General features: G+C 45.1%; 1 protein-coding gene across 4 annotated transcripts; it reads left to right on the top strand.

The window, feature by feature from the left end:
* Nucleotides 1–25,830, top strand: LOC115177948 (vasorin-like). Of its 4 annotated transcripts, none has more exons than XM_029738943.1 (6): nucleotides 1–271; nucleotides 8,718–8,753; nucleotides 22,151–22,389; nucleotides 22,708–23,267; nucleotides 23,484–23,711; nucleotides 23,834–25,830. In XM_029738943.1, the coding sequence occupies exons 2-6, from the start codon at nucleotides 8,734–8,736 to the stop codon at nucleotides 25,016–25,018; spliced, it is 2,232 nt and encodes a 743-aa protein (XP_029594803.1). In that variant the 5' UTR covers nucleotides 1–271; nucleotides 8,718–8,733; the 3' UTR covers nucleotides 25,019–25,830. The 4 variants fall into 4 exon arrangements, with proteins under 4 accessions (XP_029594803.1, XP_029594806.1, XP_029594805.1 ...); XM_029738946.1 differs by having other exon boundaries at nucleotides 8,718–8,758; XM_029738945.1 differs by having other exon boundaries at nucleotides 8,718–8,779.
* The last annotated feature ends 1,833 nt before the right edge of the window (nucleotides 25,831–27,663 follow it).

Below are 27,663 nucleotides of genomic sequence, written 5' to 3'. Positions count from 1 at the left end.
TTTTTGGTGTAAATTCTAGAGCCTCTCGTCCTCCAATTGTTAAAACTCGGGACGCGCTTGACATAGGGCGCATATCTCGGAGACTTCTGGACCGCAACTTTGACACACAGAGAGAAATGTTCTGCCCAGGGATTTCAATAGGCTACCTTTCTGAAGTTTGTCGACAATACAACTGTATTAAAGGGATTTGAGCCTCATAGACACGTCGATAAAGTGGATAAGAAATAGCACTGTTTTGAGCACATTTCGGGACTTTAGTTCATTTTGCCAGGTAGGTGTCTCACGAACAACTTTCTTCTACTTCTGGTGCGACTTTATGATGGAAACAAGTAGGCTAGTAGCCAGTAGCCTAGTCTGTGACAGTTTGGAGACGCGCAGTCATGCTGCAGGTTGTTCTGTGTGCTCCAAAGTGCAGCTCGGATGGTGTTTACTGTTCAGGCGAGATATGGTTTGGGGAAGTTATATGAGGGATTTCTCTGGGTTACTGTCTGTGAGCTGAATGCCTGTCACTGCGTGTCTTTATTAGAAACGAGAATAGTTTTGTGATCACATTTTATATTAAAACATTTCCGAGTTTTTCCTCTTAACGCACATGATGTAGGATACTATATGTCATATATGTCTATCCCATTATCCGTGCTTATCGATCTCACCACGACCAATGAGCACTGACTAGCCTATAGCCAATAGCCAAGGTTTATATGGCCGAACATTTCTCTATATGGCCAACATAGTTCTATTCTATCTCACTTCGACTACCTTATCCATCTGTCAAGCCAAACCGCATCCACAGAAACCTTTGAAAGCGGATCTTTGTCAAGATGTGATATGGTCGGTTATATTTGCGTGTCAAAATATCTTTACGGTGTGGTGCCTAGCTCACCATTCTAGATTAAAATCTCTGCGCAGCCAGAGACCCTCACAGAGAGAGTCATGCAGAACAGATATACTGTTCCAACGTTCAAAAACTGCCCTGAATCAACGTTGTTTCCATCCATAATAATCATTTTAAAAATCATCAATCGTTGATTTCACGTTGAATTCACGTTAGTTGACAACTCAACCAAATGTAAAACTCAACCAAATCAAAACTGGACGTTGAACTGCCGTCTGTGCCCAGTGGGTTGTTAGTTAGAAGCACAGCAGGCAGGTCAGGGTGGTGTGTTATCGGTTGTTGATGTTGGTTTTTCCCGTTTGTGTTTGTTTGTTTTAAAGGTAATTTAATTAGAGCGTGTTATCTCACTAATCGACCAGGGTTGTCATCTCTTCTTTGTTTATTTAAACTTTAACCTGATTGGATTACATTGACTTGTCTTTGTATACAATAGAATAGTAATGGCGTGGTAATAACAACTTCATCAAATCCAAATTCAAAAAATGATCTTATTGCTGTGGTTATGAGAATGGCACATTTGTGATTTTGAGCAACAATCACCTTGACTACTCAAGTATACCTAATGTTATTCAGTGGCCTCTATGTCAATGACTTTGTATGAAGAGATGTTATAAAGCATGCTAGATAAATACAACTCAGCGAGGCAGCCAGGAAGGGCACCTAAACAAACTGAAGTCTATGAAGGGATGTGAAAAGTAAAGACCGAGATGGAGGGACAGAGAGAACGAGGGAGGAGGAGGACGAGATCAGCAGAGAGAGCTGGAGAGAAAGCAAACATTCCTGACTTGGTGTCTCAGCAATTTAATTAAAGAACGTCTAAGATGCTCACACACACACACACACACACACACACACACACACACACACACACACACACACACACACACACACACACACACACACAAACACACACACACACACACATTGTGAGACCCCCCCCCCTACTTACCCCCCCACCCCCCCATACACTTTGGTCTTGGACTAATCCCAGGGGTCAGCTAATAAGTGTTCGGGTCATGCCACCATGACAACTAAATAGGGGGACCCCTGATTGAGTTAATAACCCCATGATGGAAGCTAAGAGGTACAAGGTGAAGAGGATTTTGTTTGGTGTGTGTTAGTCTAAAGAGGGCGAAGCAGCTATTAGAGAATGAGAAGTGGTTGTTCCTGGTTATAGTGTTATCAACAACAGCAGCAGCAGTAGTATAAATCCTCTCCTCTTAGCCAGGCTTAACTGTGCCCTGTGGTGCTTTGGTGGTGCTCCTTCTAGGTCCTCCAGGTCAGCTTTTACTCTGGGTTCCCCTTGTTAGGGACCATTAAGGAATTAAAACCTCCATGAGCTCTGGTCTCTCTCTCTCTCTCTCTCTCTCTCTCTCTCTCTCTCTCTCTCTCTCTGTCTCTCCTTTGGTCTCTTTCTCTCCGTTTCACCGATCTTGCTCTCCCTGTCTTTCTTTTCTTTCTCCCTCTCTGGACTTGCTTCCAGCTCTTTCTCTCGCTGCCACACTGTTCTCTCCCTCGCTCTCTCTCCCTACCTCTCTGGTCTTTCTCTCGCTGCCACACTGTTCTCTCCCTCGCTCTCTCTCCCTACCTCTCTGGTCTTTCTCTCGCTGCCACACTGTTCTCTCCCTCGCTCTCTCTCCCTACCTCTCTGCTCTTTCTCTCGCTGCCACACTGTTCTCTCCCTCGCTCTCTCTCCCTATCTCTCAGATCTTTCTCAAGTTCTCAGTCCAGTCTCCTGTCCTGCAGCTGTGCAGACACAGACAGAGGGATGGGGGCTCTGGTTCATGTGGGAGCGTTTAGAGCGTTTAGGGAAGTTGTCACCATGTGTGATAAAACAGCGAGTGTCTCCCCGAAGCCAACATAAATCATCCTGATGCTGAGAAAGACACAGGTTTTAATACAGTAATAGATGACTTGCATCGTATGTCTATTGTTCTCCTTCAATGCCCAAAAGAGCCATACAGGAAGTAACATTATTATATTGAATATGTCCATTGTCCTCAATGAGTGTCTGCATGTGTTTTGTAGACAGTTTGTTCTTGATTTGATGCTCCTTGGTTGGACTGTGAGGTGGTTGGAATTTACCTTTTCTTTGGCCTGTGGAATTTAGCCTATAGTCTACACATTCCACTGCTCTTTAATAGTGTATTTACCTTTCCACAATGAATTATCTTAATGTGACAGCTTTCCTGACACTCTATGCATTTTTCCGTTAGTCTAACACGGCACTGACTTGACATGTTCATCGGAGGGGAACCTATGATTCTCAGATCCCAGACCCCCTAGGGAGAGGTTTACGGGTCGCTCCCCTTTGCTGCCCTGTGGTGCACCTCCTTAAAACCCTCCCCCCTCAACCTCGGAGCGTGTTATGGTAAATCCAGTGGTCTAGTGGGAAGGTATTGAGTGTGACATATAGCCTTCTCATTACATTCCTCAGTGTACTACTCTGAGAGAGGAACCTTTAGCGTTCGTCACTTGAGGTAGAGAGGGAGGGAGAGACATTTGCATATTCAGATACCTGATCAGTCTACAGACTAGTCTTATACTATACCTGAGGCTAAGAGTTATTTTGACTCCCTCCACCCCTCTCTCAGTTTTGACCCCCACCCCTAGCCAGCCCTAATCCCCTCTCCCCTCTCCCCTCTCCCCAAGGGCGCAGTCTGGGTTGTGCACACACATGCCTTTTCATCCCATACAATAGCCCCTCAATCCTCCACACACACACACACACGACACACACACACACACACACACACACACACACACACACACACACACACACACACACACACACACACATACACTCGACCCCCCCCCTCCACACACACCCCATTCAGAGGTCCTCTGTATACATACTCAGACAGACAGTAGCCTGAGGCTACAGGGCCTTGTCTCTCTAGCTCAGATCAGCTCCACAACTACAGCCACAACAGGTGATGAGAGAGGCCACTTGGGAAACAGAAGGTAGGTCCACTCTTTCGCTTACTGGGAAGTTGATGGATCAGTGTGCATATTTGTGTCAGTTATGACAGAGTGTGTTGCGGTATGTATGTGTGACTTTCGTGGTAAGTGTGTTCTGTGTTTCCCTTGGCAACAGCCTGCGCTGAGACCCAGAGCTTCATACAGCCCCATGTTTACACAAACAGCAGGAAACTAGACCGTTGGGATGTTATTGCAAGTGGACATTAAGACTTGACACACACACACACACACACACACACACACACACACACACACACACACACACACACACACACACACACACACACACACACACACACACACACACACACACACACACACGCAAGGACACACACATGCTTTGCAATTAAATGTTCTGTTACTTTCTGTACTGATGTCCAGCTGTCAGACTTCCATTGAATAGGGAGGCACATTCAGTTACCCCTCCTTTCTACTATAAATGAAGAGCTGTTAGCTGCTTGTTCCTGTACTCTGGCCTGCTTTCCCCCTCTCCAAACCTCTCATACCTCTGTCCACTCCTGCTCCCCCCTACGGGTGGCAGGCGGATTAGGGGGTCAGAAGTCAGATGGGGGGGGGGGGGGGTGCAGCTGGAGGGGCCAGTCAAAACACAGGTCAGGACAGGGAACTGACGAGGTGGAAGGAGCAGGGTCCAGGAGCGTGTGTGTGTTGGGCGGAGGGGCAGGATTGGGGTGTAGGAGTTTTGGCAGGCAGGAAACTGTCAGGGAAGAAGGACTAGGGTCGAGGGCTTTGTGTGTGTGTGTCTGTGTCTGTGTGTGTGTGTGTGTGTACTTATAATTTGTTCCTTCAGGTATAGTAGACACCATACCAGTCATACCTGTATGATCACCATACAACTTGGAACATTTGCCATTTCAATCAGTCTAATTTGTTTGTTTGTTTACTCATGTAAAAGAGAGTCAAGTTCTTCTCCCTTCTTTACCCCCTCTTTACACCGCTGCTACTCTCTATTATCATCTATGCATAGTAACTTTAATAACTCTACCTACATGTACATATTACCTCAACTAACCGGTGCTCCCGTACATTGACTCTGTACCGGCACCCCCCTGTATATATTGTTATTTTACTGCTGCTCTTTAATTACTTGTTACTTTTATCTCTTATTCTTATCCATATTTTTTTGAAACTGCATTGTTGGTTAGTGGCTTGTAAGTAAGCATTTCACTGTAAGGTCTACACCTGTAGTATTCGGCGCATGTGCCTAATAACATTTGATTTGATTTGAACGTTAAAGGACATGTATGAGACCGTTGTCTCAACAAGAAGTTAAAAAAAAACTATTGAAGGTTGTTTCAGGATATTTAAAGGGGCAATCTGGGATTCAAACAACAGCAAAGCGGTCACCATTCAACCTTTTCATTTAAAAGTCAAAAATGGAAGTACCAATCCCAGATTGCCCCTGTTAACTTCCCTGTTCACATACTCCTCTCCTCTCACTCTACAGTGGCTCCCTGAGCCTGTGGTATTTTTGAACTTGGCCATGTTGTTAACAGATGAGAGCTGTAGCCACTTCAAAGTGAAGGAGAACGGATCAAAAGTTAAGCAGCGACAGCATTTTATACACCGGCGGGAGAGGAGAGGGAAGTAATGAAAGTGTGTGTGTTTGTACTTGATGCCCTTTCATAGAGAGAGAGAGAATGAGAGAGAGAGAATGAGAGAGAGAGAGAGAGAGAGAGAGAGAGAGAGAGAGAGAGAGAGAGGGCGAGAGAGAGAGAGAGAGCAAAAGAGGGAGAAACAAAGAAACAGAGACAAAGGTAAGGCAAAGTTGAGATGGGGGACAAAGAAAAATAATTTGTTGCCCTAAGTCTCTGGTCTTCAATAGCAATGCTGTCCAGTTAAAATGACACATTCCTCTGAGGATAAGCACAGACACTTTGTACAGCCAAGACAAGCACAGCTAGCACACTGCAGTCTGTTGAGAGCCAATCAGCTGCAGAAATACTGAACAGACTGATGATGAATGACTTTAATGACTTTCTGGCTTTTCGACTGCCTGACCAAGGCTTGACCCTAACTGTTCAGACTGCAGGGCTGTTATGTTTTGATGAGAGACATGATGAGAGTCACAAATAGAACATGGATTTGGCCTGAGATGACGATGTTAATGCTACGTGTGTGTGTGTGTGTGTGTGTGTGTGTTGATCCAGAATAACATGGGTTGGAATGTTGTTCAGTATCGGATGAATGTATCTGAGAAGCTGTGACCAGGAGCTGTTCTTTTAGGTACGCCTAAACATTCTGCAGTCACTATCAGTGTGTGAACAACCTTTACTATGATACTCTCTGTCAATAGACAGACCCGCTAATACACACACACACGCAAACTTTGCGATCAATGAGTGTGACTGGTATGTGTAGTTGATCTGATGATAAAATCCTTTACAAAAGCCTCACGTGATCAACCACAGTTATACCATAGAGGCCCTACACTGTAAATCCATTGTGCTTATATAACCTCTGAATATAGTAGCATAGATATCTGTAATGGAGAGCTCCACCGAGGGAAATGTATCCCAGGCAGAACCTCTCTGATAGAGATAACAGCAGAGCTAGAGGTAGCGTTGGTATTTGTTAAATACAGATCTCTCTGTATAAACCACAACAGAGCTGTACTGTTCCTGAGTGTCAGCGTGTTGAATCAATGGACTATTTTGCTGTAGGCTCTTGAGGTTTATCAGTAGCATCAGTTCGAATTCACATTCTGGTCATGTGTGTGTGTGTGTGTGTGTGTGTGTGTGTGTGTGTGTGTGTGTCTTGCATGTGTGTGATTGAACACAGAGTAGTGGTCTATGTCTGTATACTGTAGGTGAGAAGTGACTGTATATTTTATTTCTCTCTCGCCCTCGTCTTCCTCTTTCTCCCTCTTCATTCTCTCTCCCTCCTCATTCTTCCTCTTCCTCTTCATTATCTCTCTCCCTCTTTCTCTCTCTCCCTCCTCATTCTCCCTCCTCATTCTCCCTCTCCCTCCCCATTCTCCCTCTCCCTCCTCATTCTCTCTCTCCCTACTCATTCTCCCTCTCCCTCCTCATTCTCTCTCTCCCTACTCATTCTCCCTCTCCCTCCTCATTCTCTCTCTCCCTCCCCATTCTCCCTCTCCCTCCTCATTCTCTCTCTCCCTCCTCATTCTCCCTCTCCCTCCTCATTCTCTCTCTCCCTACTCATTCTCCCTCTCCCTCCTTCCTCATTCTCTCTCTCCCTCCTCATTCTCCCTCTCCCCTCCTCATTCTCTCTCTCCCTCCTCATTCTCCCTCTCCCTCCTCATTCTCTCTCTCCCTCCTCATTCTCTCTCTCCCTCCTTATTCTCTCTCTCCCTACTCATTCTCCCTCTCCCTCCTCATTCTCCCTCTCCCTCCTCATTCTCTCTCTCCCTACTCATTCTCCCTCTCCCTCCTCATTCTCCCTCTCCCCTCCTCATTCTCCCTCTCCCTCCTCATTCTCCCTCTCCCTCCTCATTCTCCCTCTCCCTCCTCATTCTCCCTCTCCCTACTCATTCTCCCTCTCCCTCTCCCTCCTCATTCTCTCTCTCCCTCCTTATTCTCTCTCTCCCTACTCATTCTCCCTCTCCCTCCTCATTCTCCCTCTCCCTCCTCATTCTCTCTCTCCCTACTCATTTTCCCTCTCCCTCCTCATTCTCCCTCTCCCTCCTCATTCTCTCTCTCCCTCCTCATTCTCTCTCTCCCTCCTCATTCTCTCTCTCTCCCTCCTCATTCTCTCTCTCCCTCTCATTCTCCCTCTCCCTACTCATTCTCCCTCTCCCTCTCCCTCCTCATTCTCTCTCTCCCTCCTCATTCTCTCTCTCCCTACTCATTCTCCCTCTCCCTCCTCATTCTCCCTCTCCCTCCTCATTCTCTCTCTCCCTCCTCATTCTCTCTATCCCTCCTCATTCTCTCTCTCTCCCTCCTCATTCTCTCTCTCCCTCCTCATTCTCTCTCTCCCTCCTCATTCTCTCTCTCCCTCCTCATTCTCTCTCTCCCTCCTCATTCTCTCTCTCTCCCTACTCATTCTCCCTCTCCCTCCTCATTCTCCCTCCTCATTCTCTCTCTCCCTCCTCATTCTCTCTATCCCTCCTCATTCTCTCTCTCTCCCTCCTCATTCTCTCTCTCTCCCTCCTCATTCTCTCCCTCCCTACTCATTCTCCCTCTCCCTCCTCATTCTCTCCCTCCCTCTCCCTCCTCATTCTCTCCCTCCCTCCTCTTTCTTCACTCTAAGTCATATACGAATGAAAACAAACACACAACACAGAAGGTCTTGAATGACATCATTTTGTAGTCCCTTACCAAACATTGCAGATGCCTCCATGGCTTCACTATAAGTCATATGTCAACACCTTCTCTCAGAGCAAGCAGAGTGTGTGAAGTTATTTGTCCTACATAGTGTGTGTGTGTTAAAAGTTTTCCTGCACACTCTGATTTAAGTTCAGTTTATGCCCTCCTAATATTTAAGGATAGGATTTGGGGAGGGTAATTTGACCCTTAAATCTGTCAACTTCCACCCAGAATGTGTCTGTCTCTGGGAACAAACAGAGGTCACTGGCTAAATGGCTTTCTCCACCAAATCAACACGTAGGAACACAGTTCTGATTAGACTAAATGAATACTTCACCAGAACACTGTGAAGGAGACTGGAGTGAACACATGGTCAGTCTAAGTTCTCTAATATCTGTCTCTCTCTCTCTGTCTCTCTCTCTCTGTCTCTGTGTGTCTCTGTCTCTCTGTCTCTGTGTCTCTCTATCTCTCTCTTTCTCTGTGTGTCTCTCTGTCTGTCTGTCTCTCTCTCTCTCTCTCCCTCTCTCTCTGTCTCTCTCTCTCTCTCTCTCCAGGGGTGTCCAGGGGTCCATGAGGAGTTTGAGTAAACAGTTATGTGAGAGAGTAAACACTAAAGGTTCAGTAACCTACACATCATCTGTCATTTCCCCTACAACAATCCTCCCCCCTTAGTTACACACCAGTTCCCTCAATACACACATTTTCATTTTTCACTTGTTCACACTCTTCTTACGAAAACCTAACTGAGTCACACTCACGCACAAACACACACCAATGGACGAATACCCCCTCTCAGTCCATCCTTGGGCCAGTAACCGAATAAATCTGGATAAATCTGCCATTCTGCCCTTAACCAAGGCAGTTAACTCTCAACAACAGCTGCTCCCCAGGCGCCGATGACGTGGATGTCGATTAATGCCCCCCCTGAGGATAGATTGGGCCTTGCTCTTCCTGTTTCTCTTGACATACTCTCTTGGTGTGTGTGTGTGTGTGTGTGTGTGTGTGTGTGTGTGTGTGTGTGTGTGTGTGTGTTTGCAGCCTGTAGAAGAGCCGTTCTCTCCCCCTGGCACACCTGCAGCTAAGTGGAAGAGACTCAAGTGGCTCATCACTATTTGCTGAAAGATATGACAGGGCCTGCAGGTTAGAGAGAGAGGTGGAGTGTCAGGCACAGCCATAGGGCTTGGGTCTGTTTAAAACACACAAACACACACACACTCACGCAGTGTGTGTGTTGACACGATTTGCAATTGTCAGTTCACCATGGATATGTTCTTTGGCAGTTGTAGCTTTGTGTCGTGTTGAGTAAACACCCCAGGGCTTTTAGTCATCTTTGATAAATCTCTTTCTTAAGATTCCAAAAACAAAAGCAGGAAAAACAGGTAGTCCCAAATGTTACTCAGGATTGGTACATACTGTATGTGTGTGTTTATGTGTGTGTGTGTGTGGAGAGGATCTAGAGACTCCAGACAAGTACAGACACATCTGACTTCTCTATAAAAACCCAGCACCGTCTTTACATTATCTTAAATATCTCTGTAAACTAATCTAGTTTATCACATCCACCCACCTCAACAAGCGCCAGACAGAAGGAGGTGGCGACGTCATAAAATATCAAATCTATTTAACTGTAGTAAAGAGCAGGAGCTTCTCCATTGAATTTGTCTTTACACTTATTTAAGTGATCTGATACTAGAGACATAAACTGGGTGCTACTAAGTCTGTCCTTGTTCTAAGACCTGGGGGGAACAGTGCTGCTATTGTTGAAGTGATGGAAGAGTAGCAGAGTGTGACAAGAAGCACACCTGCATGCCAGTATAGCACATGTTCCTCCTACAGTAGCTGGCATCCTAGACATTCCTTACCATGGTCTCTGTCTGTCTGTCTGTCTGTCTGTCTGTCTGTCTGTCTGTCTGTCTGTCTGTCTGTCTGTCTGTCTGTCTGTCTGTCTGTCTGTCTGTCTGTCTGTCTGTCTGTCTGTCTGTCTGTCTGTCTGTCTGTCTGTCTGTCTGTCTCTGTTCTTTCTCTGTTTCTCTCTCTGTCTCTCTTTGTCTCTCTCTCTCTCTCTGTCTATCTCTGTCTCTCTCTCTCTGTTCTTTCTCTGTTTCTCTCTCTGTCTCTCTTTGTCTCTCTCTCTCTCTGTCTATCTCTGTCTCTCTCTCTCTTGCTGTCTCACACATATACATTTGACATTAACCAGTGTACTTTTCTCAAGTCTCAAAGCCTCACAACTCTTTCCAAACCATGTTAACTCTGCTTGGCCCTCCAGTACACCTAGAAGCCATTACTGTACGTTTCATGTTGTTCTCACCTATGGCATATATAGGGAGACAGACTGTCTCATAACAGCTAATAAAACTGACAGGTTAGAGAGAGAGAAAAGAGCTGCAAGGTGGAGCTGTCAGAACGAGAGAGAGAGAGATGAAAGAAATAGAGAGATATTAAAGAAGGGGGGAAAGAAGTGGAGAGAGAGATTAAAAAGTGATCAGAAAAAGTGAGATATGTCACTCTAGCAGATTGTTGAGATACGGTATACTGCTGCTGCATGAAACAGAGGGAAATATGGAACACATTTCAGTGTTCCAAACGGTGGGCGGAGTTGAGTGTCATCATTCCAATGCCACATACTCTATTGTCCCCAAGACACTGTCATTGTCCCTAAGGCCTCTCCACTGTCTCAGAGGCAACATGTATTTACAACCATAACTACAGCCTGCTGTCTGTCTGTCTGTCTGTCTGTCTGTCTGTCTGTCTGTCTGTCTGTCTGTCTGTCTGTCTGTCTGTCTGTCTGTCTGTCTGTCTGTCTGTCTGTCTGTCTGTCTGTCTGTCTGTCTGTCTGTCTGTCTGTCTACAGTGAGGGAAAAAAGTATTTGATACCCTGCTGATTTTGTACGTTTGCCCACTGACAAAGAAAGGATCAGTCTATAATTTTAATGGTAGGTTTATTTGAACAGTGAGAGACAGAATAACAACAACAAAAATAATTATAAATTGATTTGCATTTTAATGAGGGAAATAAGTATTTCACCCCCTCTCAATCAGAAAGATTTCTGGCTCCCAGGTGTCTTTTATACAGGTAACGAGCTGAGATTAGGAGCACACTCTTAAAGGGAGTGCTCCTAATCTCAGTTTGTTACCTGTATAAAAGACACCTGTCCACAGAAGCAATCAATCAATCAGATTTCAAACTCTTTACCATGGCCAAGACCAAAGAGCTCTCCAAGGATGTCAGGGACAAGATTGTAGACCTACACAAGGCTGGAATGGGCTACAAGACCATCGCCAAGCAGCTTGGTGAGAAGGTGACAACAGTTGGTGCGATTATTCGCAAATGGAAGAAACACAAAAGAACTGTCAATCTCCCTCGGCCTGGGGCTCCATGCAAGATCTCACCTCGTGGAGTTGCAATGATCATGAGAACGGTGAGGAATCAGCCCAGAACTACACGGGAGGATCTTGTCAATGATCTCAAGGCAGCTGGGACCATAGTCACCAAGAAAACAATTGGTAACACACTACGCCGTGAAGGACTGAAATCCTGCAGCGCCCGAAAGGTCCCCCTGCTCAAGAAAGCACATATACATGCCTGTCTGAAGTTTGCCAATGAACATCTGAATGATTCAGAGGACAACTGGGTGAAAGTGTTGTGGTCAGATGAGACCAAAATGGAGCTCTTTGGCATCAACTCAACTCGCCGTGTTTGGGCGAGGAGGAATGCTGCCTATGACCCCAAGAACACCATCCCCACCGTCAAACATGGAGGTGGAAACATTATGCTTTGGGGGTGTTTTTCTGCTAAGGGGACAGGACAACTTCACCGCATCAAAGGGATGATGGACGGGGCCATGTACCGTCAAATCTTGGGTGAGAACCTCCTTCCCTCAGCCAGGGCATTGAAAATGGGTCGTGGATGGGTAGCATGTCCAGCATGACAATGACCCAAAACACACGGCCAAGGCAACAAAGGAGTGGCTCAAGAAGAAGCACATTAAGGTCCCGGAGTGGCCTAGCCATTCTCCAGACCTTAATCCCATAGAAAATCTGTGGAGGGAGCTGAAGGTTCGAGTTGCCAAACGTCAGCCTCGAAACCTTAATGACTTGGAGAAGATCTGCAAAGAGGAGTGGGACAAAATCCCTCCTGAGATGTGTGCAAACCTGGTGGCCAACTACAAGAAATGTCTGACCTCTGTGATTGCCAAATAGGGTTTTGTCACCAAGTACTAAGTCATTGGAATGTAAAAAATCATTTTATAACATTTTTGACATGCGTTTTTCTGGATTTTTTGGTTGTTATTCTGGCTCTCACTGTTCAAATAAACCTACCATTAAAATTATAGACTGATAATTTCTTTGTCAGTGGGCAAACATACAAAATCAGCAGGGGATCAAATACTTTTTTCCCTTACTCTATCAATCTATCTATCTATCTATCTATCTATCTATCTATCTATCTATCTATCTATCTATCTATCTATCTATCTATCTATCTATCTATCTATCTATCTATCTATCTATCTATCTATCTATCTATCTATCTATCTCTGTTTATTAGTCTATCTCTTTTGAGCCAGCATAGTAAGGTCTGTGTTTATGGTGACCATGTGTCTGGCAAGGGTTGTGTGGGCAAATGTGTGTGAGTGAGTACATTTTGAGTAAGCATGTGTGTATATGTGCCCATCAGTTTGTATGAACAAGTGTGCGTGTGCATCACTCTCTCTCTCTGTCTCTCTCTCTCTCTCTCTGGTCTAGAGTCTGAGCCACAATGACAGCTCTGATATGTTTCATTAGGAAACCAGCCCAGAGAAGGTGCTGTCAGCTGTTATTAATGCAGGTGACATAGAGAAGGTGCTGTCAGCTGTTATTAATGCAGGTGACATAGAGAAGGTGCTGGCAGCTGTTATTAATGCAGGTGACATAGAGAAGGTGCTGTCAGCTGTTATTAATGCAGGTGACATAGAGAAGGTGCTGGCAGCTGTTATTAATACAGGTGACATAGAGAAAGTGCTGGCAGCTGTTATTAATGCAGGTGACATAGAGAAGGTGCTGGCAGCTGTATGTCGATGCTTATCTTCACACAAAGAAGAGTGTGTGTGTATGTGTCAGAGTGAGAGCGTGTATGCGTGTGTGTTTGAGAGAGCCTGTGTGTTCATGAGAGAGAGTGTGTGTGTGTGTGTGTGTGTGTGTGTGTGTGTGTGTCGGAGAGAGGGAAAGTGTTTGAGTGTGCAAATGTGTGTGTGTGTATTTGCGCGTACACTCTCATAGATTTGTGTTTACATAGACATACTTCACTATGAACAGCATTACTAGTGACATGCAGTCAGAGAGGTACTGGTTAGGACCCAGCACACCACCAACCTAAACACTGTGCAACACACACAGCAGCCAGCAGACAAACACATATTGCAAACCACAGGAGAAAGTTCCAGTTTTTCAAGTGGAGATCTCTGATTGATATTTCTCTCCTTCCTGTTTACTCATTGTTTCCTTCATAAGAAGTTTCCAAAATGCACTCTGTATAGCAGTGCGTTAAAGCAGTAGTGTTTAAAAAATATAACATTTCACTGCACCTATCTGGTGTATGTGATAATAAACACATACATATTTATATATGTTTTTTAACTAATTCACCCAAAGTTTCACCCATCAAATAGACAAAACCATGGTTACAGCTTCTGCTTTCAGCCACAACCATTAGGTTCCAGAGTCAAACCACCATTTTACAAACAGAGTTCTCCCTCCCTCCCTCCCTCCCTCCCTCCCTCCCTCCCTCCCTCCCTCCCTCCCTCCCTCCCTCCCTCCCTCCCTCCCCAGTTGAGAGACACAGCAACCCGATCCAGGTGTAGCTCAGGTGTAACCCGTGTAAGGCGGTGCGTCTCATCCATTGTGTCCCTCGCTATCTTTCCTTCTTCCCTCTTTCTTCCCCCTTTCTTCCCCTATAGACCCCGAACAGCAACAGTTTAGTAGAAGGACCGAAACTCTACCCCAGGAAACAGACTCTTGGAAGTGTGTTGCACCTCGACTTACAAGGCTTGTTTTGGTGGGTTAGGTTTCCAGTGAAGTGTGTCGATTAGAGGATGACGAGGGGTAATGGTGTTGTAATGGTCGTAAGTTGTGTGTGGAATGTGTAGATGGATGGATTGGATGGAGAATTTGTGGAAAGCATAGCAAGGGTCGAGAGTGGTCTGGACTCTGGACTTTACCATTTTTGCTGCGTTGTGTTTTTGTATAGAGGGGATTAGGGATATTAGTGCGTGTGTGTGCTGCTATGTGTGCCTGCATGGATAGCGGGGTCAAGAACCTACTGTAGCACTAAACCTATCATAGCTGCTCAGGCCCTCAACATGAAATGTTACTGTCAAGCCATTCCTTCTCGACATGCTCTTACACAGGATCTAATTGCGGGTTCCGTTGACAACGGCATTGCTATTCTCCATGTCAAGTTGTAGAGTTTAAGTCCTGGTAACCAGTTCTGATTTGTTGAACAGTTTTTACTGCCTAAAGCTTTAAGGGAAAATTGTTAACAGGATAAAGGTTGGTTTACAGTTGGTCTATCGACAGTTGTCGCAGTGACATCATGAACGTTCTATTGTCGTCCGACATCAAACTTTTCGTTGTCGTTACAGAAAAGTAGAAACACAAAAACGACAGGCTGCGTGACATCAGCATCCAAAATGTATATGTCCATCTAGCAAGCCAGGCAACTAAAAGCAACTTCCTAAACAATATTTTGGTTTGTTTATAGCTTGTTAGCTTGTTAGCTTGCTGGGTAGCCTGTTTAAATAATGACCATACCATAGCTGACAACATCTTAACTTTAGCACGTTTTTATTCATTATTACAGGAAAATAAACTCACAACAAGATCATTATTTACAAATGAATGGCAAGCTAATTACAGAAAATAAAAGCAGGGCATTCTACCGGAGAATTTAAGAACTTGTGCACAGTCTCAGTCAGGTAACCACGACAACAGAAACAGTCACAGCAACAGACAGTCCACCGGAGTATAAATTAAATGTTGTTTTGACCAGCAACACTTGTCACATTCTAATTGTCTACAGATAGACCAAGTGTAAACCAGTCTTAAATCACTGTCATCCCCCTTTTTTGAGGCTTTGAAATAACAGAAATCCCTCCATCAACACACCTTCAGACATGTTATTTATTACCATCCTTTACCTCCCTCCCTCCATCCCTCCCTCACCTAAAAACAAGTCAGTTCAGGAGTTAAGCCGGCCCTTTTATGTCAAGTAGTCATATTTGGTATGTGCTGGTACTCCCTTGTGATTTTGGAAAAAGATAAGAGGGAAAGAAAATAAATGAGGGACAAAGAAGTCAGGATGGTAAATCTGAAAATAAGGGCCACCTCTTTCAGAAGTATAATGACTTTGTGGATCGCTGAAGACATTCTATGTACTGTAGCAGCAGACCTCGAGCCTGGTTAAACTGGACTGAGTAGTGACCCCTGTAGTTCTACAGCATTCAGTTTAACCCAGGCTAGCAGAGCCCATCTGGCCATACATATAGATCCTGACTTTGATTATTTACCAACTAGAAAGAGAGGGATAAAGAGAAGGGGCCGCGCATATTGTCTGTCGGGCCTTTGTCATGTAGGGGTGACAGGTAGCCTAGTGGTTAGAGTGTTGGACTAGTAACTGAAAGGTTGCAAGATCGAATCCCCGAGCTGACAATGTTAAAATCTGTCGTTCTGCCCCTGAACAAGGCAGTTAACCCACTGTTCCTAGGCCGTCATTGAAAATAAGAATTTGTTCTCAACTGACTTGCCTAGTAAAATAAAAAAATGTGGTCTGAGTATAGTTTGCTTTGTTTACACACTGGGGGTTTGTATGAATGGAATTGTGTTTTACTCTGTATATACCAGACAATTGGTATTTTTGTATCTTTATCTTTATCTCTCTGTATTTCTCTCTCTCTCTCTCTGTCTCTGTCTCTCTCTCTCTCTCTCTCTCTCTCTCTCTCTTGGTCTCTCTCTCTTGGTCTCTCTCCTCCTCTCTCCTATCTGGGGGACAAAAGTTTATAGTGTGGCGTTGTCACAGTGAGAGATGGCCCCCAATGCACTGTGGGTAATAAAATCCATCTGTGGTAGTGTGTGCGTGCGTGCGTACCAGGGCATGTGATAGGGTCCTGTTCTGTTTCAAGGGAATAACAGTGTTTTCCATTCGGTAGATACCAATCTCTACAAATAATGAGAGAAGACACACAGAGAAGAGAAAGGAAGACACAAAGTGCATTCCAAGATGGAAACATTCCATAGTGAATAAAATAGGAAGAAATCCCACTGAAGTAATGCCATTTCATCACAGGTTTAGTTTTTCATCACTTCATAATGTGCAGTACAACTTCTCAATGTGGTAACAACAGCCAGTGTTCAGTTAGTCTCTGCCTATGAAACCAATGTGTTTACTGGCAAACCATTGTCCAGAGCTTTGTGGTTCAGAAGTAATCCCATTGAAACAGGAAATCAAACAAATGGAGAGAATGAACGAAAGAAAGGAGTGGGACAATATGTGACCTAAAAGTATAAAAAAAAAATTCCAGAGATGAGACGATAGAGTTGTAAGACTTTCATTCTCTCCCTCCATCCCTCCGTCCTTTATCCCCCCATCCCTCCGTCCTTTCAGCTCTCCATACAACCGTCCGCCCCCACTTTCATTTGGCCTCTCATTCTTTGCAATTGAAGCCAAATCATTTTCTAGCTATATCCTTTTCCACAGAAGTAATATCAAACCTCATTTCAGACGTAGGGCTACAGATAGATGTGATTTGGAGTCTGTCTGTCATAACTAGGACCCAGAGTATTCCCTGGCCATGTGACCTGACGAGGAAAAACTCCTGGCATAAAGGGTGGTTCAGATACAATATCCTGATGTACAATGAGTGAGAGAAGAGATATTTGAGCAACACATATAGAATTTAATTGAGCATTTTGACCAAGCCAATTTAGGTCTGATGATACAGACGATATGCTTTGTAAAATAGTTGTTTGTATTGTTAAATTGTAGACTTCCTGTCTCGTGCAGAATACATGTGCACTGCTGCATCTGCCAGGTATCGTTAACATTGTCATCACCTTAACTATTAATAAAAGGCAGAACTGTCAAATGAGGGGCCCAACGTCCTGTGGAAGTTGATGAGTGAGAAACATAAACTGTGATTAGTCATTTCCTTTCATACACTCCTCTCTTTCTTTCTCTCCCCCTCTCTCTCTCTCTCTCGCTCTTGTTCTAATTTCTCTCTCTCTCTTTCTTCATAATCTCCCTCTTGCTTTTTTCTCTCCCTCTTTCTGTCTTTGTTAAGCCTCTCTCTTTCTTTTTATTTTTCTTCTCTCTCTCTTTCTCTCTTCAATCTGTCAGTCATTCGGCTACCTGCCAAGTTCAACCTGCTCTGAGGCTGTTCCCCTTTAAAGAATGACCCAGAGCAGCTTACCTACCTACTGCAGTTACAGTTCTATCAGCTGGATAAATACAGAGCTCCGGATTCCTAATAGGCCTATGGCCGTGTCCTAAATACCACCCTATTCCCTATTTAGTGCACTATTTTGGACTACTTTTGACCAGGGTCCATAAGGCTCTTGTCAAATGTAGTCCACTATATAAGGAATAGGGTGCTATTTTGGATGCAGGCTCAGTGTGCCTTCCGGTCCCAGAAAAAGCTTTTAAACAAAGGTGCACTGTGCCTTGTCTGAATACCATATCATAAAATCATTATTTCATTCTAGAAGAGTAATGTCAGGTGTGTGTGTGTGTTCTACACTACAGGGTTTAGTGAGTATAATGGGTATGATAATAGCTAGATTAGCTACAGTGAATGTTAGGGGAAGGTCATTTCCTTGTGACTGACTTGACAGAGTGACATGGCAAGCTTTGTGTTACGTGTGTGTGTGTTATGAGATGTCGCACCTTACCTGTCGTGCCCTCTTTACCATTAACCCTCAGGTATGCGCCTGACGACGTTGTGAGTGACATCTGGTTTTGGTTTCCATGGCAAAAACAACCTACCGACTCAAAGCAGTCCTAATGAATGGCATAGCTCTAATTAGTTTTGACTTTGACAACAGCAACAAACGTTACAATGAACAGCTGACTGATTGACTGATTGAGAAAGCAGGAAGAGCCTAGAGTTGGTTACTGAGAAGTAACTAGTACTATGAAGTAACTAAGAAGTAACTACTACTAAGAAGTAACTCACAAGGCTTGTTGTATCAGGTTGAGAGAGAGATTTAGATTTTTTTTGAATCCCCATTAGCCGACGCCTATGGGTCTGATGTAAAACAAAAAATTACATTACAGACAAAACACTTTACAATTTACATACACACATACTACGTGTTAATGTTTTAAATGTGTATGTGTGTGTGTGTGTGTGTGTGTGTGTGTGTGTGTGTGTGTGTGTGTGTGTGTGTGTGTGTGTGTGTGTGTGTGTGTGTGTGTGTGTGTGTGTGCATGTGTGCATGTGCATCTATCAGTTACACATACTGTACATGTCAGTACATATATACAAAAAGTAGGTCACATGGGGGGAGATGCATTGTGCCGGGAGGGATATGGCAGAGGCAGGTGTATAGAGGAAAGACTAATATGCACATCATAACTCTGTTACACCTCAGCCATCCCTCCCTCTAATCTCCCCCTTCACCTATGTTGTCCCTTAGAGACCTTGCTCTCTCTCTTAATTCAGTTCAAATGGGCTTTATTGGCATGGGAAACACATGTTTACATTGAAAGCAAGTGAAGTAAACAAAAGAGAGAATTAACAAAAAACAACATTTCTCCCCCTTCCTTTTTTTCTCTTACTCTCTCTTTATACCCTCTCTCTCTCTCTCTCTTTCTTTCTCTCTCTCTTTCTCTCTCTCTCTCTCTCTCTCTCTCTCTCTCTCTTTCTTTCTCTCTCTCTTTCTCTCTCTCTTCTCTCTCTCTCTCTCTCTCTCTCTCTCTCTCTCTCTCTCTCTCTCTCTCTCTCTCTCTCTCTCTCTCTCTCTCTCCTTGATCAAGATGGATTTTGGGGGGGTTATTACAAATTCCAGCCGCGCCTGCCGGATCAGGCCCTGATCTCTCCTGTTATGAGGAAAAGGGGGGATGAGGAGGGAGGTAAAGGAGGGCAGGAGGCCGGAGGTTGGCCCCTTCACTTCTTCACTTTAATGAAACGTCTCGGGTTTCTATCCAACTTCCAACCTCAGGAGCCATGCAGAGGGCAGGAGTGAGGGATGCAGAGAAGGAGGGAGGGAGAAACAGGAAGAGAGTAGTGCAGGGTTCACTGAGAAAGACCAAGGCAGTGAGAGTGGGAGGAACAGTGGGAGTGAAGGAGACGGAGAGAGAGAGAGAGAGAGAGAGCAATATTTAGAATGTATGGTCATGCTTTTGTGTGTGTGTGTGTGTGTGTGTGTGTGTGTGTGTTTGCATGTGCATGTAAAATACTTGTGTACTTGTAGTGCATTCTTGCTGACCGTAGGCTACTATAAAGTAACTCAAGGTCACTGTACAGCTGAAACACAACCAAGGAAAATTGATTCCACGCCTGCATCTGAAATAGCAACAACCTTTCATTTATCAGTCTTATCTTTGCTGAACAGAGATATGCACCGTAGGTAGCCTTGTTGTTTGCTGTAAAACCTTTAGTCTCTCCCAGTTGAGATAACGGGGACTTTTGCCTCGCCAATTACTCTCAAAGTGTTCCCTGACCCGACTGAGGGCCCGTCTCACTGAGATACGCTACCTTGAAATTCACTTCTTATTAAACCTTTTTCTTCAGGAAATTGACCTTTTCCCTGGAACTGATAGGCCTATGAGTTTCAACCTTACCCTGCTATAATACCAAACTAAAAGCACGTGAGAAAAAGACGAAAGAGAATAAATATATGGGTATGTGATTGATAGTGTGAGAAAGAAACAGACAGAGACATAGAAAAAAGAAAGAGGGAGGAGAGGTTATGAGAAGGTATGAGATCACTGTAAAATCAGGGTTGGATGGAGTCGCTGCTTAGACACTGATCTTAGGTCAGATTTCCATTTCTCCCTAATGGTTATGGTCAGGACCTGTGGAAAGTATGCTGATCCTAGATCAGAGGCTTTAGTCACTTACTCGCATCTCACCACCCACCCAGAACATTATAGATTAAAACAACTTAACCTGCTTTATTATTAAAACACACACAGCTAATCCTAGAACTCTACATTTCAGAGATAATTATTACAAGCTAAATACCTCCTAAAGGTCTTGAAGGGATGTGGAAAGGCTTTAATATGTCCATACATTGTCAATACACACACTCACTCATACAGTATGCTCTATATACATACTGGCTTCATGTCAAATGGCATCCTATTCCCTATCTGGTGCATTTCTTTTGGCCCTGGTCAGAGGTAGTGCACTATGTAGGGAATAGGGGGCCATTTGGGATGCATCCACACTGTATGTAACTGTAGCTGATGCTTAGGGTCTCTCTCTCTCTCAATGCAATTTATATTCAATTTAAGGGGCTTTATTGTCATGGGAAACATATGTTAACATTGCCAAAGCAAGTGAAATAGATAATAAACAAAAGTGAAATAAACAATAAAAATTAACAGTAAACATTACACTCACAAAGCTCCAAAGGAATAGAGACATTTCAAATATCATTATGTTTCTCACTCACTCACTCACTCACTCACTCACTCACTCACTCACTCACTCACTCACTCACTCACTCACTCACTCACTCACTCACTCACTCACTCACTCACTCTCTCTCTCTCTCTCTCTCTCTCTCTCTCTCTCTGTCTCTGTTAATTAGTCTCTCTCACTCTCTCTCTCTCTCTGTTAATTAGTCTCTCTCTTTTGCTCCCCCCCTCGTGTAGCCAGCGTAGTAAGGTCTGTGTTTATGGTGACCATGTGTCTGGCTAGGGGTGTGTGGGTAAATGTGTGTGAGTGAGTACATTTTGAGAAAGCATATGTTTGTATGAAGTAGCCGTGTATGTGTCCATAAGTTTGTATGAAGAAGTGTGTGTGTGTGTGTGTGTCTGTCTGTGTCTGTGTCTGTAGGATTGGGAGTGTATGCATACATCCATGTGTGTGTGTCTGTGTGTGTGGTACACACTCCAATACACACTCACAAAGCCATAGTTTGTGTTTGTATGCAGTAGCCGTGTTTTCGTGGGTGTCCAACCGTTTAAAGCCAGGGCAGTTTTCATGGGCTGGAGACACTGCCATAAACACACACACACACACACACACACACACACACACACACACACACACACACACACACACACACAGACACAGACACAGACACACACACACAGACACACACACACACACACACACACACACACACACACACACACACACACACACACACACACACACACACACACCAATGCCATAAACACTGGGGAGAGGCTAGACGTGCTTCTCAATCACCCCAGGACGGAGTGACTGTGGGTGGGCTAAGACAGGACCTCGCTCAGGACTCAGGCCAACTGTGTGTGTGCTCACCAAGCAAACAGGGAATGTAGCCACTATGAAGGGGCTGTGTGTGTGACTGGGCAGGGTTTCATCATAGTGATGTTGCAGCCTCTATGGGATGATGGTTGTACGCTCTGGTTGAGGGGAATAGGGAGGGAGACCCAGTCAGAGAGGTAATGGGGTCTGTTACTGTGTTTGACTCTACTTGTTGCGTTCTCTGATGTCATGAGGGAAGTCAACAATGGGGGATTTCTTTCCTGTGGTGGATTGGGAAGGGGAAGTTTTGGCTTGGAATGTGTGTTTGTGCGTGAATACTGAAATTTAAGGATAAGAATAATCCGACTCTGACCGCATTAAAGACACAATAGACTTGGCCGTGTGGAAATTATGCTCAGAAATAAATGATTTAATCTTGTCCAGGTTTTTGACCGCTGCTGATTCGTTACTCTGAAAATATGACAAATTTTCCTTCCCAGAAAAGTCTCAACCAACCAACACTAACATTTCTCTTTTTCTTTGTGTTTCAGATTACACAAGGACTCCACCACCATGGCGCCCTTCCTCCCCCTCCTCCTCCTCCTCCTCTCCTCCTCTTCCTCTGTTCTCTCCAGTGACTGTCCAGAGGATTGCTCTTGTCAGGCCCAGGGTTCCATCTTCTGCATCCAGCGTCGTTCCACTGTCGTCCCCCGCGGCCTCCCTTCCTCTGTGAAACATCTCTACGTCTTCCAGAACGGCATCAATACTTTAGCCCAGGATGATTTCACCGGTAGGTAGCGTCGAGGTTAGAGAAGTGGGCCAGCAACTGGAAGGTTTCCAGTTCGAATCCCATGTGAGACAGGAAAATAATTGTTTAGGAGTGGGCCAGCAAATGGAGTGTTGCTGGATCAGTGTCCTGGATGCCATTTCCTGCTGTTGTGCCCTTGAGCAAGGCAGTTGACCCCTGAACTGCTACCCTCTGCTTGAACCTTTCCAACCTCTGTATGTGTGTCTTTCAAGGGTTTGGAATAAAGTAGAACACAAGTTTTTCCATTGTAAATCCATATGCATTGGAATATAAAGTGATCTTCGTCTTCTTCTTCTTTAGACCTGGGGGAACTGGAGATGCTGGACCTGTCCCAGAATAAACTCACGGAGGTCCCGGATGGGGTCTTTGAAACTCTATCTTCGCTGAGGAATCTCGATTTGTCCGCAAACTACATTACCCACATCGCCAAGGATAGCTTCTCCGGATTGGTGCAACTCGAGAGGCTGTATCTCCATGGCAACCGCATCAAGAGCATCCAATCGGAGGCCTTCGAGGTTCTGGAGGATCTTCTGGAACTGAAGCTCCAGGGGAACCAGTTGACCGGTCTCCCAATGCTCCGTCTCCCCAGGCTTCTCCTCCTTGATCTCAGCTTCAACTCTCTCCCGACGCTGGGTCCCCAAGACCTCCAGACCCCCCACCTCGAGTCGCTCAAAGTGGCTGCGTTGGGGCTCACCACCCTGGACTCAGATCTGATGGCCTCCCTGGGGAACCTCCATGACCTTGATGTGTCCCAGAACCAGCTGGAGGGGATGCCTGAAGCATTGAAGGCCACCCGGGGGCTGATCATGCTCAGCCTGGCTGCCAACCCTATTGGGGAGCTCCGGAACGAGGACTTCCAGGTAAATACATTTTCTTAAACATGTGTCAAATATTTCTGTAATTGATGGGTCCATAACACATGGCTTATTCCCTGAAACTGCTCCATGGGATTTACTATGGCAAGCCTCTGGTCCAACCTATCCAAACTGCCTGTGTTTGTATGTTTTTTAGTGGGGTTGGGATAATTTGTGAACATTGGACAATAAAGTATTCTTCTTTTTGTTCTTCTTTTCCAGAGTCTGGTGGGTCTCCAGGAGCTGGATATCAGTGGGCTGAACCTCCAGGGCTTGCCCCAAGGTTTCTTCCAGCTCTTCCCCAGGCTGGGGCACCTCACGGCGGCTGAGAATCCCTTCAACTGTCTCTGTCCTCTGGCCTGGTTCCCTGGCTGGCTGAAAGAGAAGAATGTGGATCTGGGACGCACAGAGGAGACAAGGTGCCACTTCCCACCAGTGAATGCTGGCAAGGTATTGTCTTCATTTTTTGTAATTCTAATACTAAATATATTTTATTTATTTTTCCTGTGAAACACATTTAGTTGCTGGCTTGTATGAAATGGGATACAAATAAAGTTTGATTTGATTTGAAGGTGCTGGCGGAGCTGGACCATCAAGATTTCGGCTGTCCACCTACGACCACTGTCATGACGAATGCCCTAGGGGAGGGGAGTACTTCCGCACCCCCCATTCCGACTACATCCCCTGGAAACACACATACCAATGCCATCCCACCACCTCCACCATTCCCTAGTGATGAACCATCCTCAACGGAGACAGACATTGAGAGTCGTCCCCCTCCTCCAGCTTCTCCGACTTCCGCTTTCAGGGACCAGGGGGATGAGGGCCACATCTGCCCGCCGAACATCTGCCTCAATGGGGGTACGTGCCGCTTCGATCCTCTGGGACAGCTTGCATGTCTCTGTCCCCGCGGAACTATGGGCCTGTACTGCGAGAACCTGGAGTTGACTAACCACAACCAGCCACCTCTCCAAACTTCTGCCCCCGAGGTTTTGGCATCCATGGTTGCCCCCATTGTAACCTCTGATCCCAATGACATCAGTTCCCGTCAGGTGACCTCCACGTCCATCCTCCTCGACCTGCACCGTTTCCTCGAGACGAGGCCGCACATCCGCGGTATTAAGCTGACCTACCGGAACCTCTCAGGGCCCGACCGGCGCCCCATGTCCCTCAGCGTCCCCGCCTCGTACCCAGAATACACCCTCCGAGGGCTCCGGCCCAACTGTACCTATTCGGTGTGCGCCAGCCCCCTGGCAGAGAGGGTGAACGGGGGTGGAGGCAGTGGAGGTAGCCCTACCGAGGGAGGGTCTTGTATGGAGGCTCGTACCAAGGGAGGTCCCCAAGCTTCGTCCTTGGAGCCCCAGGTGGATGATCAGAGCCAGCTCACCTACACCCTCATCCCAGCCTTGGCTGCTCTCGCCCTGGTCACGGGGGTGGCGGTGGTAGCCATCCTGGTTCTTTTCCTCCGGAGGAGACGGGCTCACATGGAGCTGGAAGGGGGTGAGATGGGACCAATGGAACTGGAGGGCCTTAAGGCTTGTCTGGAGAACGGCGTGGGGAACGGGGGCACCCTACCCCACAAGGGAGCGGATATCACCCCCTGTCACACCTCCACCCCGACCCAGCCACAAAATGGCGGATCGTCACATCCCCTTCCACAAAATGGTGGTTTAGAATATGAGGCCCCCCTCATGAAGGGCCAGGGGCACTGTCCATCGAATAATAATGTGGCATCCTTGAAGCCATCGTATTTCTAGAAACTCAGTCTGTTGTCTAAATAGATTTCTTAATATTTCTCAATGAGACTCAATGTACTCAATGACATTCAGAGCTATGGAATGGAACAGAAGTAACTACCCCTGTAGAGGGTAACTCTATGCCCCGTTATCTCAAAGTGGATGGGAGGACTCTACAATTATGAGGCAGTGAAAGGGGGGTGTTTTAGCTCATCCAGCAGAGTTTTAGCTCATCCAGCAGAAATGTAACAAGTATTTAAACCTAAAGTGCAATCGCCATGCCAAAAAGGGTCTATCTTATAATCGGATTGAAAACGGAAGTGCCTTCTTGCATTGACATGATATGCTGTAATAATGATGCTTTTAACAAATGTTGATGTTTTTAAAAGAACTGCATTGAATGAGCAATCCTGTTGCTGGATCGGGAGGTTGGGAGAGCAGGGTTTGTGGAGGTATGGGGAAGGCACAGAGTCAAGGTTTGGAGGAGTAGAGGTGGGGTGCAGAGGTAGAGATAGAAACACAGGTGTGTGTGTGCTCTGTAGACTGTTCAGCACTTCCTGAAATGAACGAGGCACCCCTCCCCACCTGCCCCCTGGGAGAACTTGCACTGAAGAGAAGAGAAACTCTCTGCAGCATTACAACCCTTCCAAGAGACTTAACCTAAGGTAGTGAAATGCTGATTCTGTAGAGATTATACCACGGACAGAATACAGTTTTAGACGACATTACCACCGGTCAGATATCCCTTCATACTGCTACACCCCCCCAACGAACTGGTATTATCAACCCCCACCAGGGTTGATCAACTTCCTGTGAAAGGCATGTGGACTAAATGAAGAGAAAAGGCAAGGAGACCCTATTCCCTTTAAGTGTGCTACATTTGACCATTAAAATGTTGACATTTGAGTCATTTAGCAGACGCTGTTGTCCAGAGTGACTTACAGTTGGTGCGTTCATCTTAAGATAGCTAGGTGACACAACCACATATCACAGTCGTAGTAAGTACGTTTTTCCTCAATAAAGAAGTTATCGGTCAAGTCAGTGCTAGTAGGAAAAAAAACTAGAAAAGACTAGTGCTCTGGTCAAAAGTAGTGCACTATATAGGGAATAGGGTGTCACTTGGGACGTAGCCTCTGTCCTTAGTGGTGTGGTCAGTAGCTGTGATGGATGCTATTTGAAGGTTGTTGTTGTCGAGCGGGTTTCATATGATGTTTTTGTAATGTGTTTTGTATGTATTTTTTTATCATGGATTTCTCTGTTGCTGTCATGCTGTTTCTCCAGTCTTGTTGTAGTCAGAAATGTTGATGCTGTATTGTATTGTGCTGTTCCCTCGACACGGCAAAGTGTTGGGGTCCATTTAGTTTCAATTCAGAAAGTTTAGAATTGAAAGGGTTCATTTACTTTTAAAGATGAGTTTTCCTTTGTTCAATAGGTCATTCCAATTGACCTGTATTTACTGAATTTAGATTCAATTTACCCCTACCCAAAACGCTTCAATTTACCCCTACCCAAAACGCTTCAATTTACCCCTACCCAAAACGCTTCAAATTTTGATCATGTAAAAATTGTTCACCAAGTAAATGTGAATAAGAAGTGTCAGAAACAGCACAGACTCTGAACTCTGAACTCCCACACTCTTCTTCTTTACTGTCTAAAACCAGTCTGCCAACTACAATAGCCTGCCAAAGCTACATAAGGACATGGTTAGCTCCAGAAACCCCAATCCTTGTCCCAAATGACACCCTATTCTCTACATAGCATACTACTTATGAACAGAGTCCTATGGACCCTGGTCAGAAGTAGTGTAATTTAGAGAATAGGGTGCCATTTGGGACGCAAACCTAGTCTCTTTTTGAACGCTCAAGCTCCAAAACTGTCCTCAAAGCTCGGTCACCGCAAACCCTGAGTCATTAAAGTGGCACACACACATGCCGAAAAAAGCATGAGAGTTCAAAGACTTTGAGAGCAATTTACTATACGTGTCGAGGAGTGGAAACCAGTAATTTCCTTGACTTGCTACTGACTGTGGCGTTTTGAAGATATGGCCGCAGTTAGCCTATGAGATCCCCAGTAGCTTTTTATTGTTTTATTCTCTCTTTCTATTTTTCTCTTTCTGTGTCTCTGTTTTTGTCTTTCTCTCTCTCTTTCTCTCTCTCTCTCTCTCTCTCTCTCTCTCTCTCTCTCTCTCTCTCTCTCTCTCTCTCTCTCTCTCTCTCTCTCTCTCTCTCTCTCTCTCTCTCTCTCTCTCTCTCTCTCTCTCTCTCTCTCTCTCTCTCTCTCTCTCTCTCTCTCTCTCTCTCTCTCTCTCTCTCTCTATATATATATATATATATATATATATATATATATATATACACTTCTCAAAAAAATAAAGGGAACACTAAAATAACACATCCTAGATCTGAATGAATCAAATAATCTTATTAAATACTTTTTTCTTTACATAGTTGAATGTGCTGACAACAAAATCACACAAAAATAATCAATGGAAATCCAATTTATCAACCCATGGAGGTCTGGATTTGGAGTCACACTCAAAATTAAAGTGGAAAAACACACTACAGGCTGATCCAACTTTGATGTAATGTCCTTAAAACAAGTCAAAATGAGGCTCAGTAGTGTGTGTGGCCTCCACGTGCCTGAATGACCTCCCTACAATGCCTGGG

This window comes from Salmo trutta, chromosome 38 (genome assembly GCF_901001165.1).
Source record: "Salmo trutta chromosome 38, fSalTru1.1, whole genome shotgun sequence".
Classification (NCBI taxonomy): domain Eukaryota; kingdom Metazoa; phylum Chordata; class Actinopteri; order Salmoniformes; family Salmonidae; genus Salmo; species Salmo trutta.
The sequence above is the reverse complement of the archived record's forward strand: the minus strand, read 5'-3'. Positions and strand labels throughout refer to the sequence as shown.

What these genes read in the sequence shown, in the direction of transcription:
- LOC115177948 (XM_029738943.1), top strand. Translation starts at nt 8,734, where the DNA reads ATGAGGAGTTTGAGTAAACA. An exon ending in ATGAGGAGTTTGAGTAAACA is followed by an intron (nt 8,754 to 22,150) that starts GTTATGTGAGAG and finishes TTTGTGTTTCAG; the next exon opens with ATTACACAAGGACTCCACCA. An exon ending in AGCCCAGGATGATTTCACCG is followed by an intron (nt 22,390 to 22,707) that starts GTAGGTAGCGTC and finishes CTTCTTCTTTAG; the next exon opens with ACCTGGGGGAACTGGAGATG.